The 13,379-nt window shown below is 42.0% G+C and overlaps 1 protein-coding gene across 4 annotated transcripts in view; it reads left to right on the forward strand.

Annotated features, from left to right (window-relative positions):
- Nucleotides 1–13,379, forward strand: part of LOC110506316 (muscarinic acetylcholine receptor M4) — a 160,554-nt gene that overhangs the window by 33,150 nt on the left and 114,025 nt on the right. For all 4 annotated transcript variants that reach the window (XM_036963976.2, XM_021585845.3, XM_090221908.1 and 1 more), the window contains 2 exons: nt 2,067–2,147; nt 2,997–3,100. In XM_036963976.2, the coding sequence (XP_036819871.2) occupies nt 2,067–2,147; nt 2,997–3,100 (185 nt within the window). The remainder of the gene's footprint in view (nt 1–2,066; nt 2,148–2,996; nt 3,101–13,379) is intronic.

Raw genomic sequence — 13,379 nt, forward strand, 5'->3', positions numbered from 1 at the left:
ATCAGTATTATCGCGGTATTGTTAAAATGTGCTGGAAATGTTCAAAGTACTGATGCACACACTGAAATCATTTCACCAAGTTGTATATTGCAAACCAACAAACAACAAATAAAATGAGCAACAGAAAATATTTTTTTTGTGTGCATAAACATTACAATAATAACATTAACATTAAAGATGGCACCAGGTGGCCATGAGAGTTAAAAGTTTCCCTAGTGCAGGATTTAATGAACACAACCTCCAAGTAAGCAAATCAAATGTGCATGTAAAAGCAACACAAGTAAAGCAATGTGCATGTAAGAGCAATACAACCATATGTCAACAAATCCAATGTGCAGGTGTTGACATTAAAATAACACAAAATATGCAAACAAATCAAATGAACACCACTGATTGTATGTCCGTTCTCTCCTTCGTAAAGAAATAAGGTGCTGCTGGCCTAATATCCCGTATGGATGCATTCTTTGTTAATTGAAATGAAATGTAAAATGTCAACATATTTACTTTGTCCGGTTTAAGTAGTGATCTGAGCGCAGTCTCAAGAGCGCCGTCACTCCCTTCCGCCATGTTTTCCCACAAAACAAAACCCACATTGCATACGGCGCCTGCGTCAGACTGTTGCTAACTTTGGTTGATGCTGGACAGTATTTACCGTGAATTTTTCAAACCGCGGTAATCGAACACAGTTTTAATGACAATGAAAATTTGAAACGGTAATATCAACCGTCGGGAATTTTACCGTGGTTTATCGTGAAACCAGTAACCGTTTCATCCCTAGTCTGTTTGCAAGTTTATGAAGTCTGCCTAGACCAGTTAACTATTGCATTATGTACTGGACATTTATAACATGACCACCAAAATAGGTTTACTTTAGACTTGAGCGTCATACATACAATTAAGTTATACGGCCAGTCAGCCACAGAGTATCATTGCAGTTGGAGCAAACAACAATTTGCCGGTATTAAAATGCAGTTCTGGGTGACTGATGTGAGATGGGGCATCTTCAAAGCCAAAATATGACCTCACCGATTTGGTTCATGAATTATTCCGCCAACCTGACTGCCCGACTTAGAAATTCATTGCTGAGGGTATATGAGTGTTTGGCACATTTCATATCAGTTATTGAAATGTATATTTATGAAAGCATGTCTATTTCCGGACTGCTTTCCGATTCGAGTACTTTCAGAGGCTCCGGGTTCGTCGGATTTCCTCTCTCTCGCGTCCTTTTTCACATTGTCTCAGTTTTCAAGAAGTGTAAAGCAAATTCTGAATGTGAAACGTCCAGTGGATCACAAAGAGGCCGCGTCCTCTCAGCTGATACTCTACTCTGATGGAAATATGATGCATATTTAATTCCTCCTGGGGTCAGCGAATAAATGACAGGAACCAATGTTCCTGTAATGGCACCGTCTTCCTTTGCAAGGTCAGATATTTACATTGGAGTCATTTTAGCAGATGCTCTTATTCAGAGCGACTATCAGGAGCAATTAGGGTTACGTGCCTTGCTCAAGGGCACGTCGACAGATTTTTCACCTAGTCTGCTCAGGGATCTAAACGAGCTAGCTTTCGGGCTACTGACCGGTCTTTAACCGCTAGGTTACATGCCGTCCCGATTCTATACAGTGTCTCCTCGGCCTGGAAATATTTTGCCTTTTGTTTTTCCTCCTTTGAATGTGTCCAGACTGGATTATACTGTGTTGTGAAAAGGGCCCCACTTACAAGCAGTTTTTTCAAACCTGTTAATGGAGAAACATTGGAGCCATAAATAACCATCTTTATGCGTTGCAGCATTTTCAAACTTTTGCGAATCTTCTCGGGAGTTTCTGTTTGGCTGCTTGTTTTTTTTTTTGAGGCTGCTGGATGATCACAAGTAGTACTGCAACTTTCTCCCTTTGGTCTGGGTCTCAAGCTCAAGCCAATAATAAGTTAGGCTAACATCAAACTTTTAAGTGAGCCTGCACTATATAGTGAGTCCAGCTACGGTCTCTCAGTTAAGCGGCTTTTAATTTTTCTTTGTATGTGTTTGTCTGTTATCTCCCTCTCTGTCCGTCTGTCTGTCTTCACAGGGATAACGGTGATCGCGCCAGACACAGGGCTCCGCGCAATGCTCGTATGTCTGCCCCCTCGCTTGGCAGATTTGTTCCCCGGTGGGTGGCCCTTATATGATTCATTTATTGATTGTTTTATTGGGAAAAGATGCACGGAGTACAACCCAAGGGATAACACGTTAAAGTAATTCCACTGGTTTCCCTGATGGAATACACACAATGCAGAGCAAACAAACCATCCCTACAATAAATGTAAAAAAAAACCAGCATCACACAGCATACAATAAATACTCTAAATACATAACAAAGAAAAGAAACAGAAAAATAAAAACATGAAATAGTCAACCTATTCAAACTCATCATTTGTCCCCCTGGACTCTGAATACATTATACGTATTGGCTCTTCATATTCTAATTGATGTTTTTTGGCCAATGATATGATCAGCCAATGACATAACGGGACTCTGTGTCCCGAGGATTAGTATACAGGAAATGTTTGACATATTCTCCAACTTCTGCTAAAGTTTGATTTGAATCGGTCTATCCAAAACCAGTGGTGAACATTAGGACATCATACAGCACAATTGTATTTATTTATTATAATTTTTTAAACCTTTATTTAACTAGGCGAGTCAGTTAAAAACAAATTCTTATTTTCAATGACGGCCTAGGAACAGTGGGTTAACTGCCTTGTTCAGGGGCAGAACAACAGATTTTTACCTTGTCAGCTCAGGGGATTCGATCTTGCAACCTTTTGGTTACTAGTCCAACTCTCTAACCACTAGGCTACCCTCATCAGTTTGTGCAACAATGTAAAGTCGGGTAAGTCTTTTCTAAAAACTTCCCTGTGCTTTTTAGTCCCCTATTACGCGACAGAGATTGTCTCCAGATTAAACTCTGTCAGTTGTGTGATTTCTATATAACGTGATGCTTCTCTCTTTCTTCAAGGAGGTTCCTACTGCCTGAGTATCTGCCATATGCTGGCATCTTCCACCACGAGAGGGGCCAGCCTGGCCTGGCCACCCATTCCTCTGTCAACAGGGTCCTAGCAGGTAGGCAGAGTTATCCCTCGTGTTTTCATCTTGTGTTTCTGTTTTGGAAACTAGGCTGCTAGCAAAGCTGGCATTCCAGTAATATTTCAGTTCACGTTGGTGCTTTAGGACCTGGCTGCCCACACAATGTACCATTTTCGGATGGATGAGCAGTTCAGCAGCACAGGTAAGTGTTTGTGAAGAGGGCCTCTGCGTAATGAGTGCCCTGTGCTCTCCACCCACTCTTTTGGAACAAAATCCACATGCTCTAGTGGTATCGATGTGGACGTTGCAGATAATGAATTCGTCGACGAGAGCGCTTCAGAACCTCTTTTTTTTCCCCCTGCCGCCCACACTCTTGCAGACATGCTGGAACGCCCACACCAGCCCCAAAGAGCGAACTTATCAAACAACCCCCCCCACCCCCTGACATGATTCGTGTGTCAAAATATGAGTTTCTCTGAAGTCCCGTCTCAAGCATGCTTTTGCATTATGAATGGTTTCTGACTCCTCATACCCAAAGGTAGAACACGTTCACAGCTCATGTCAAACCAAGCCAAATAGTCCCACTCACCTTTTGCTTCCGTTGGCTGACAATGACCGATAGTCACAGTGAGACATTAGAGGAGAGTGTTGCTGTGGCTGCACGGTGTTGTTTCTCATTGTACTGTGTCACTGTCATTGTGTGTGTCTTGCCCACCGCTGAAACCTCCTACGCATACCAAATGTTTTACAATTCATTTCCTTTCAACTTGAATGAAAAGTTCTTACGTGTGTGTGTGTGACGTCTAGTTAATAAACAGAGAAATTACATCAGGTTTTATGCCTGTTGAGTCAGGAGAGATGTTCTCCGCCCAGCCCTCCATTTGCTTCCTACGCTGATTGCTGTGCCACCTGTGTTGGTGATGGTTTGTAATGTTGCTCTTGAAATGCCACAGCAGCGCACACAGTGTTTTAAGTTTAAATGACCTTCCACAGCTGTTCAGCATAGCTCGTTCATAGATGGTCGAGTCTTCTTTTGTTTTTGCTGTGACAATGTAGTGAAAATTGAGAACGAGGCTTTTTCACCAGCAGAGGACAGTAATGACCATATGCTTGTATATGAGCCTTTATGTAAGAGGTCTAAATGCAAATCTTTAATCATTCCTAAAATAAATAATGCTGGTGCGCATTTATATAACTGGCTATATAACTAGTTATCTTTTTTCAATGGAAGGGTTTTGTCTTTTAGTGGTTTTAGAAGTCTTTTTAGGTGTCCTTTTTTGTGATTCCAAAAAGTGCATTTTAATTTAAACTTGCATAAAGGCTTGAGGTACAGTGCACACGTCATTCAGAGTTTAAGACCCAGTTGAGCAGCTAAACCGGGTCGAGGCTATGTCCCTTCTCATCTTGGTGGCCAATCAGTGTCTGAGCAGAAAGAGAATTTGTAAATGGAGAAGGTGACCTGGGATGACATCTCATTGTCACCCCAACGGTCAGGAGAGAAGGGAACAGACAGGGTGATATTATCTGCTCACTCTGTAACCCAGAGTGAACCCACTGCAATGACCAATCCCAGTGGAGAAGGACCGTGGAGGAGGACAATAATGGAGTGGACAGAGAGGGTTGTTGGTTCAGGCAGCACACACAAATAGAAATGATCGGATAGAACACAGACCATGGTCGTTTAGAATATTTTGTCTCAGTTCCCCAACTATTTTCATTGTACCAGTAAATCATACATCATAAATCCATATTTCTATCTAAGGACATTAACTGAACTTAGTAGTATCTACCATCTCCTATCTTTGTCCAGCTTTCTTTCTTTTATTAACACCATATGTTCGATGCCAGAGACTGATATGATATTAACCAAGTAGCAAGTACTGTATTGTATTGCATGACTATAGAGAAGCTACTTTTATTTCTGCTCTATCTCCCTTGTCCCCCTCTGGGGTTTTCTACTTTTGACTGAGCTGGTGGCAGATGTCAGCTTTTCACCCCTCTGTGCATTGACATGTTGGTCGAGGCATCTGTGAACTGTATATCAGTTCACAGATATGCCAGCAACATCGAACTTGCTGGAACTGAGGACACCCTTACATAAAGGCCCTCAGCCGTACAGCTTTTAATGCATAACGCGCAGTACTTCAGATCTGTCCTCTTCTATCTCAGTGGCTGCTATTTCAGTGCCTCTGTTTTTTTTTTTAGCATCTCTTTCCCTATTGTGGGAAAGTTCTTCCCTTTTGACAAATCCATGGCGAAGTAAGGGTTTCACGTCAAAACAGAACGCATCATAAAGGGAGCCGTTCAAAACCATTGAGGACATACAGTGTTTTAAATCACACGTAAGCTAATCTTGTCGTGCATTATCCATTTTTTTTTTCAATGAAGGATCATTCCACTTGCGATGTTGACTAAAAACATTCTGGATTTGTTGTTTCTTTTGCCAGGTCCCATTGTTCAGATACTTTGCAATATAATCTTACATTTTGTGATAATGTGAGATTTTGTTTTATGGATGAGTTGGCAACAGGGCCAATGGCATCTAAGTCAAATCCAATTTTATTGGTCACATACACATATTTAGCAGATGTTATTGTGGGTGTAGCGAAATGCGTGTGTTCCTAGCTCCAACAGTGCAGTGGTTTCTAACAATTCAGAACAATGCACACGTAAAATAATGGAATTAAGAAATATATAAAATATTAGGATGAGCAATGTCGGAGTGGCATTGACTAAAATACAGTAGAATAGAATACAGTATATACATATGAGATGAGTAAAGCAAAATGTAAACATTATTAAAGTGACTGGTGTTCCATTATTATAGTGACCAGTGATTCTATGTATAAAGGGCAGCAGCCTCTAAGGTGCAGTGTTGAGTAACCGGGTGGTAGCTGTCTAGCGATCGCTATTTTTTGGCTGCTCTTATATTTCCAGAAATTAAAAGCGCAATGTCGTCAGCAATAGGGCAGTGGATTTAGCCCAGAGCTTGTATTCTCATCATTGAGTAATGTACACTACATTAACCAGAGGTCAAACCATTGGCATGTGTCTGATGCAATATAGAATGGTTTGTGCTTTAATCCATACTGTTTTAATTCAATATTTAGTATCAGTCTGTAAGTGCGTGTTCAGATGTGGCACTGAGAGTACCTGGAGGCATGCTGTATCAGTGAGACAGGAAGTCTTAATTAATTAAGGCAGCTAGCTCGTAAGACAGCCCGTCGGTCATGTTAGCTCTTTCCCAGAAGTTGAACAGCAAGGACCCAATGTTCCTTTTCCCCCACTTGGGCTTTGTCTTGGGACTACCGTCAAACAAAAAACATCAGCTTCAGGGAAATCACCCGTTCAGCCAAGTGGAGAGAGGATGTGCCAGGTGTATTTTATTGTGTGACGCTCCAGCTCTCTGACATGCTGTGACGAGAGGGGCTTGTCACTCTCTTGTCACTTTGCCCTGCTTCAGTCCCCTATAACCTCCTTCACCTTCGGTCTCTGACCAGTCACTTTCTCTCACTCGGGTTTGCCTCCCCCCCACACTGTGTCTACTTCACCCCTCTTCTCTCTCCTCCAACCCTCCATTGTTGTCTTTCCAGCTTATCCCTGCCCTTTTTTTCCTCTTCAGTCACTCCATCCTAAATCCACCTCTCCTCCAAACTAAATCTCTTGAGCTTAACTAGTATAAGGAGCTACTTCCTTGCCGATGTATGGAAGAAAGCAGTTCCCTCCTTTTGAAGGTTCACCCTTTGAATACGTCACATCATTTATTCTCATGTACCTTGGAATATGCAGCGGCAGCTCCCATGCTGATTACCGGTTGGGAGAGTTGAGCTTTAGATGTGTTAAAGAGCACTTCATGTTTTACTTTGATACCTTCCTTGGCGAAAGTAAATATGTGTAACTGAAGGCATATGTTGAGGAGTAACATATGTACATATGTGTATGTCCCAAACGGATGTGTGTAGTGTACCGCTCCCTCATTTCCAACATCTCTTCCTGATCACTGCTTCAATTGTTTTTCTGCTCAAGTTCTTTTCTTTAGCTGTGCAATTGAATATCCTATGTCAATGTCCCCCTCACTTTTACTCCAAGCCTCTAAGTTAGGGATGGGAAACTGGCGACCCTCCCCCTTTTTTTGTAGGCCTGCAGATGAATTCCTCACCACCACGGTTGAGAGTTTCCAAATGTGTTTGTGCATCAGCAGGTTCTCGCACATGTCAGTCACTGATATTCACTCAATAAGCCCATGTTCAGCTACATCTTTTTTTATTGATTGGTAAGTTCGTCTAGCGGCCAGCTGTCTAAACTTCGAGTAATAATGGTCCAATTTCCGACTGGGGTGGCCCCCATAGATTTTGTTGGTCACTCTCACTCAGATATCATATTCAAAACAAAATCTTATCTCCGCCCCATGTCAAAATGTGTAGAATTGCATGTTTTGCTGTATGGATGTTGGTATGCAGAGCCGCGAACCACTGCGGCCCCTCATCGGGAGTTCAGATTTTTTTTGTGGCCCCCCCCCAGCCCCATCATAAGTTGCCCATCCCTGTTCGAAGTACACCATCACCCAGTTGGCTCAGGCGCTGTTAAATCAAGATAAGTCTGACTGTCATCTCCATGTATTTTGTATTGGGAAAGCTGTTGAATATGCAATGCCTGCATTTTGTTAGCCCTCCGAGAAATCTGTGTGTATAGGCTATCCCCCAAAGCCCAATGGAAAACCCGAGCCTTAGAAGTTTCCTGTTGAAATGCATTAATGAAGAGTAAACCAAACTGTTTACATTTTCATAGAACATTTAGTTTTTGTCATTTGCATTTTTCAAATGTATTTGCTCTTCAAAATAACAAAGACAAGATTAGTTACTGTAAGTGGTTTGAATCATAGCGTCCCGGCTGGGGATACTGAGTGCATGAGTGGCTGTATTAGAATATCTTAGCGGGTCCTGCCTCAGTAATGCAGTAGTCTCTCTTTATAGACGGGAGGGCGACAACCTTTTATCTCCAGTATGGGAGCTCTCTTGGAGCTTGGTTGATGGACACTCAGACAGAAAAGTCTAGTGGTTTTAGTTCCTGCCAACATCATGCCTGTCATTAATACAGTTGAAGTTGGAAGTTTACATACACTTAGGTTGGAGTCATTAAAACTCATTTTTCAACCACTCCACAAACTATAGTTTTGGCAAGTCGGTTGGGACATCTACTTTGTGCATGTCACCACTGAGTGCTTGTTATGTGCACTCACCAATGAAAAGGGGAAGTTTCCAGCTGTCAGCATGAAGCTCAATACATTAGGGATTTAGGCAGTTTCCTGCTTTTGGACTCATTTCTCCATTGGCAGACGGGCAACAGATTTTCCGTTGTGCAGTGTGTCATATCCCAGGAAGTGTACCCAGCTGAATTCTATGTGCAAAGGGTCTGCATTATTACACTAAACACGTAAGCAAGTTGTACTCTCTAAAATTACAACACTAAAATATCTACAATATTATTAGACTGTATAATTTATTCTCAATGTTTCATCATGATGCAATAAAGCAAGACTTTTTAGAGCAGGGGTCTTCAACCTTTTCTTTCTCAGGGACACCCGCCCAGGCAAACCGGCGACCATAATATGTTAGCACAAAACAAATGTCTTATCAGGTGAACAGCAAGGAGAAGTAATCAACCATATTATTTATTTATTTTTGTTTGTTTGTATTTTATCCCCCTTTTTCTCCCCAAGTTCGATCTCGTCTCATCGCTGCAACTCCCCAACGAGTCATGTGTCCCTTGAAACATGACCCGCCTAACCGCGCTCCTTAACACCTACCAGCTTAACCCAGCTGCACCAATGTGTGGGAGGAAACACCGTTCAACTGGCGACCGGGGTCAGCACACGGTTCGCCACAAGGAGTCGCTAGGGTGCGTTGAGACAAGTAAAGCCCCCCTGGTCAAACCCTCCCCTAACCTGGACGACGCTGGGCCAATTGTGCACTGTCCCGGGCTTTGCCACAGCCGGTTGTGGCACAGCCTTAGAATGAACCCGGGTCTGTAGTAACGCCTCTAGCACTGTGATGCAGTGCCTTAGACCTCTGCGGCACTCGGGAGGCCAGTAATCAAACATATTTAGTTCATAGATTTGGTACATTGTTTTTTATTTTGACCTCCCCACATTATAAATGGAGGAGGAAGTGTAAACTCTAACATAGCCTATTAGATAGAAATGTAACTCCCGAAAGCTTACCAGCAGCCAGTGGCACTTGCCGCGACTGGTACTCACGGGTGCTTTTTCAAAGCCTATGTCAGATACTCCAGTGAGTGTAATTAGCTCAAGTGAGTGTAATTTGCTCAATATTAGGAGTTGAAATAAAGTTCACATCATTAGAAATGATATTCTCCTCTTTTCTACTGTAGGTATATAATTAAAAATGTGTTTATTCTGTTGTTGCTAGCAATATTCATAAAAACATGTATTTTTATATCAATGTTTTATTATTATTTTTAAATATACAGTTGAAGTCGGAAGTTTACATACACTGAGGTTGCAGTCACTTAAACTCGTTTTTCAACCACTCCACAAATTTCTTGTTAACAAACTATAGTTTTGGCAAGTCGGTTAGGACATCTACTTTGTGCATGACACAAGTAATGTTTCCAACAATTGTTTACAGACAGATTATTTCACTTACAATTCACTTCATCACAAATCCAGTGGGTCAGCAGTTTACAAACACTAAGTTGACTGTTCCTTTAAACAGCTTGGAAAATTCTAGAAAATTATGTCATGGCTTTAGAAGCTTCTGATAGGCTAATTGACATAATTTGAGTCAATTGGAGGTGTACCTGTGGATGTATTTCAAGGCCTACCTTCAAACTCATTACCTCTTTGCTTGACATCATGGGAAAATCAAAAGAAATCAGCCAAGACCTCAGAAATAAAATTGTAGACCTCCACAAGTCTGGCTCATCCTTGGAAGCAAAACCGCCATAAAAAATCCAGACTACAGTTTGCAACTGCATATGGGGACAAAGGTTGTACTTTTTGGAGAAATGTCCTTTGGTATGATAAAACAAAAATAGAACTGTTTGGCCATAATGACCATCGTTATGTTTGGAGGACAAAGGGGGAGGCTTGCAAGCCTAAGAACCCCATCCCAACCACGAAGCACGGGGGTGGCAGCATCATGCTGTGGGGGTGCTTTGTTGCAGGAGGGACTGGTGCACTTCACAAAATAGATGGCATCATGGGGTGGGAAATTATGGGGATATGTTGAAGCAACATCTCAAGACATCAGTCAGGAAGTTAAAGCTTGGTCGCAAATGGGTCTTCGAAATGGACAATGACCCCAAGCATACTTCCAAAGTTGTGGCAAAATGGCTTAAGGGCAACAAAGTCAAGGTATTGGAGTGGCCATCAGAAAGCCCTGACCTCAATCATGTAGAAAATTTGTGGGCAGAACTGAAAAAGCGTGTGTGAGCAAGGAGGCCTACAAACCTGACTCAGTTACATCAGCTCTGTCAGGAGGAGTGGGCCAAAATTCACCGAAATTATTGGGGGAAGCTTGTGGAAGGCTACCCCGGAACGTTTGACCCAAGTTAAACAGTTTAAAGGCAATGCTATCAAATACTAATTGAGTGTATGTAAACTTCTGACCCACTGGGAATGTGATGAAAAACATCAAAGCTGAAATAAATAATTCTCTCTACTATTATTCTGACATTTCACATTCTTAAAATAAAGTGGTGATCCTAACTGACCTAAGACGGGGACTTTTTACTAGGATGAATTGTGGAAAAACTGAGTTTAAATGTATTTGGCTAAGGTGTATGTAAACTTCCGACTATATATTTCTCGAACCTTCTGCAGTGCCTGTGGGTCTCTGGACCTCCTGTTGAATACCCTTGCTTTAGAGTCTATAGTGTATTGTGTATGTTGTCTAGGCCCAGCTAGGGGGTAGTGTTGACCTGTGGCTGTGGAGCCAGTAATGGTGGCCATTACTTGAAGATCTTTCTCCTCCCTCCTAGGTCTTATGGAGGAGGGACGTTTATGGGGATAATTCAGGATGAGCTGAGTCTATGGCAGGAACACACCAGTGCTCCATTCTGTTATGGGCTCTTTAAAATCTTGCCTGGAAAGTCCCAAAGGATATGCATTTGGATTTTGTAATACTTTCCTGAGAGCTGTGTCGGACAGCTGACAGCAGCTTTCTCATCACCAAACGATAAAAACCTACCTACTTACTCCATTAAGTGTTTTTTTATGAAGTAAGTAAGTGCTAAGCGTCGTCAGAGGCCCGGTGGTTAGAATAGAGTGTGTCTATTATATTAAGTTATTGTTCAGAGATAAAGTAACCATACACACAATAGCCTTTTGAAAAATTCACTCTACAGAGACTCCATCTCCTCTGCTCTTGGAAATTAAAAAGTGGGTTTAAGGAAGGCGTTGGTAATCACTGTGCTTTAGGCTCACTACCACGTTTGAGTAAAGCACACTGGCAGTGCGCTGAGTGGCAGATTATCCGTTTTTTCCTAGTACATTAATGGTTTGTTGATTTGCAAAGCGCAAGTAATGCTGGCTCAGTCAAAACTTTACATTTAAGAACGCTCAAGCAGTAGTTGGACACTGGACTCTAAAAGCTACACCTCATCTGCCAAAAAGTTCTTCCCTGTCCAGTTGTTATGGCCTCTGCATAATTCATTCATCGTTCTGCTGTTTATGGTACCTTCAAAATGTGTACTTGGACGAGCCCGAAAGCACAACCCTTTGGCCAGGCCAGTTACAGCCTCTATGGACTTTCAGAGCATAAAAAAAAATGGGTATAGACCTAATAGTTTAAAATGGAGCTTCTCTTTTAGAGATGTTCTCAAACACTGACTCAATCATGCACACACTTTGCAATACTCATCAGATCCAAACCACATGGGGCTAGTTTTGACATCGCTTCCTTTCGGATTCTGCCAGTTGTGGCAGACCTGAAGGTATACGGTTGAAGTCAGAAAGGATTGACTTTCTACTGGCAAAATGTAAACAGTTTAAACTGTCAGAACACAGACTGATTGTCAGTCTGATTTCATTTCTATAATGCCCCCTCTTGTTGCATTCCTTGCATTATTTCATAGTGTGGCAAATGAGATTAGCATTGCTCTTGTATTAGGGCTGTCATAAATATTCCCCGGTTTTATTTTGATTTTTTTTAATCCAGATATCAGCCTTAAACATTATGTGAATTATTTTAGTTTCAACAAATCATCTTGGCCATTACCACTGCCTTGTATGTTTGTTTTCTCCTCTCTACGTTTCATCAGTCATGCCTCAATGCACTGTTGATGTAACCACAGCAACCAAATCTGCTGTGATTTCACATAACTTTGATAAGATGGGTGATTACTCCCTATGCTGCTATTGGGCAGTTGTCACACACTAAACTCTATAGCTCCACTTTACATGCTTCCATACTGCTGCAGCACTGCATCATGTTTTTCATCTGTTAGTGTACCCGCTGTGATTTAGTTTATTTTCATATGTATTGTAAGAGCTGCATCCCATTTCTCTGCCTTCTGTTGATCAGATGCACTCACACTGGGTAGCTTGAAGCAGCTACTGTACATTTGTAGCTCAGCCATAAACAGACACCACTAGCTGTATCCTGACACAGAAAGCCATAAGCAACGAGCAAGCAAGCTTGCTGGAGGAATGTCAATTTTATGTACAGAACAAGATGTGCAGTAGAGGTTATCTGGTTTATGGGAGGTCAACCCATGTGGGGATATGAGTGGCCAGGAAGGGGCCATTATTCAGATGTTTCAGACCTCCCTATGTGAACCAAATACCAGCAGTAGCAGCCATTGAACTGGTATACAAATGGCTGTGGGGGAAAAAGCGTCTTTCTCTGAGACTTGTGACTCCCTCTCCTTTTTAAAGTGCAAACAACCCCAGCAGAGGAATGTCTAAGTGATGTTGGAAAATGACTGTCCTTATTCTGTCTAGTCCGATCTTAGTCTCCTAATAGAGCGGAATAAAATGTGTGTGTTTTCGAATATGCATTCATGTAGTCGTTTTTCTCTGAATTTTACAGAGACTCCTAGAAGGCCAGTGATTGCATTTGCATGACGCAACATGACCCCGGGCGCTTGGTCCTCGTATTGGCTGCTCCTCTGTGTATTACAGTGTGACTGTAACATGCGTCTTCTCCCACTGGTGTAAATAAATATACTGTAGCTCTATCAGTCCACTCTCTTTTTATGTATGAGCGCAGTAAGTCCGTGAGTTGTGGTCAATCTCCAAACCCACCATGTGGTTCTATTATAACCCACCATGGTGCCATGTGACAGTGGTGTA

This window comes from Oncorhynchus mykiss, chromosome 26 (assembly GCF_057628025.1).
Source record: "Oncorhynchus mykiss isolate SJ-2025 chromosome 26, ASM5762802v1, whole genome shotgun sequence".
Classification (NCBI taxonomy): domain Eukaryota; kingdom Metazoa; phylum Chordata; class Actinopteri; order Salmoniformes; family Salmonidae; genus Oncorhynchus; species Oncorhynchus mykiss.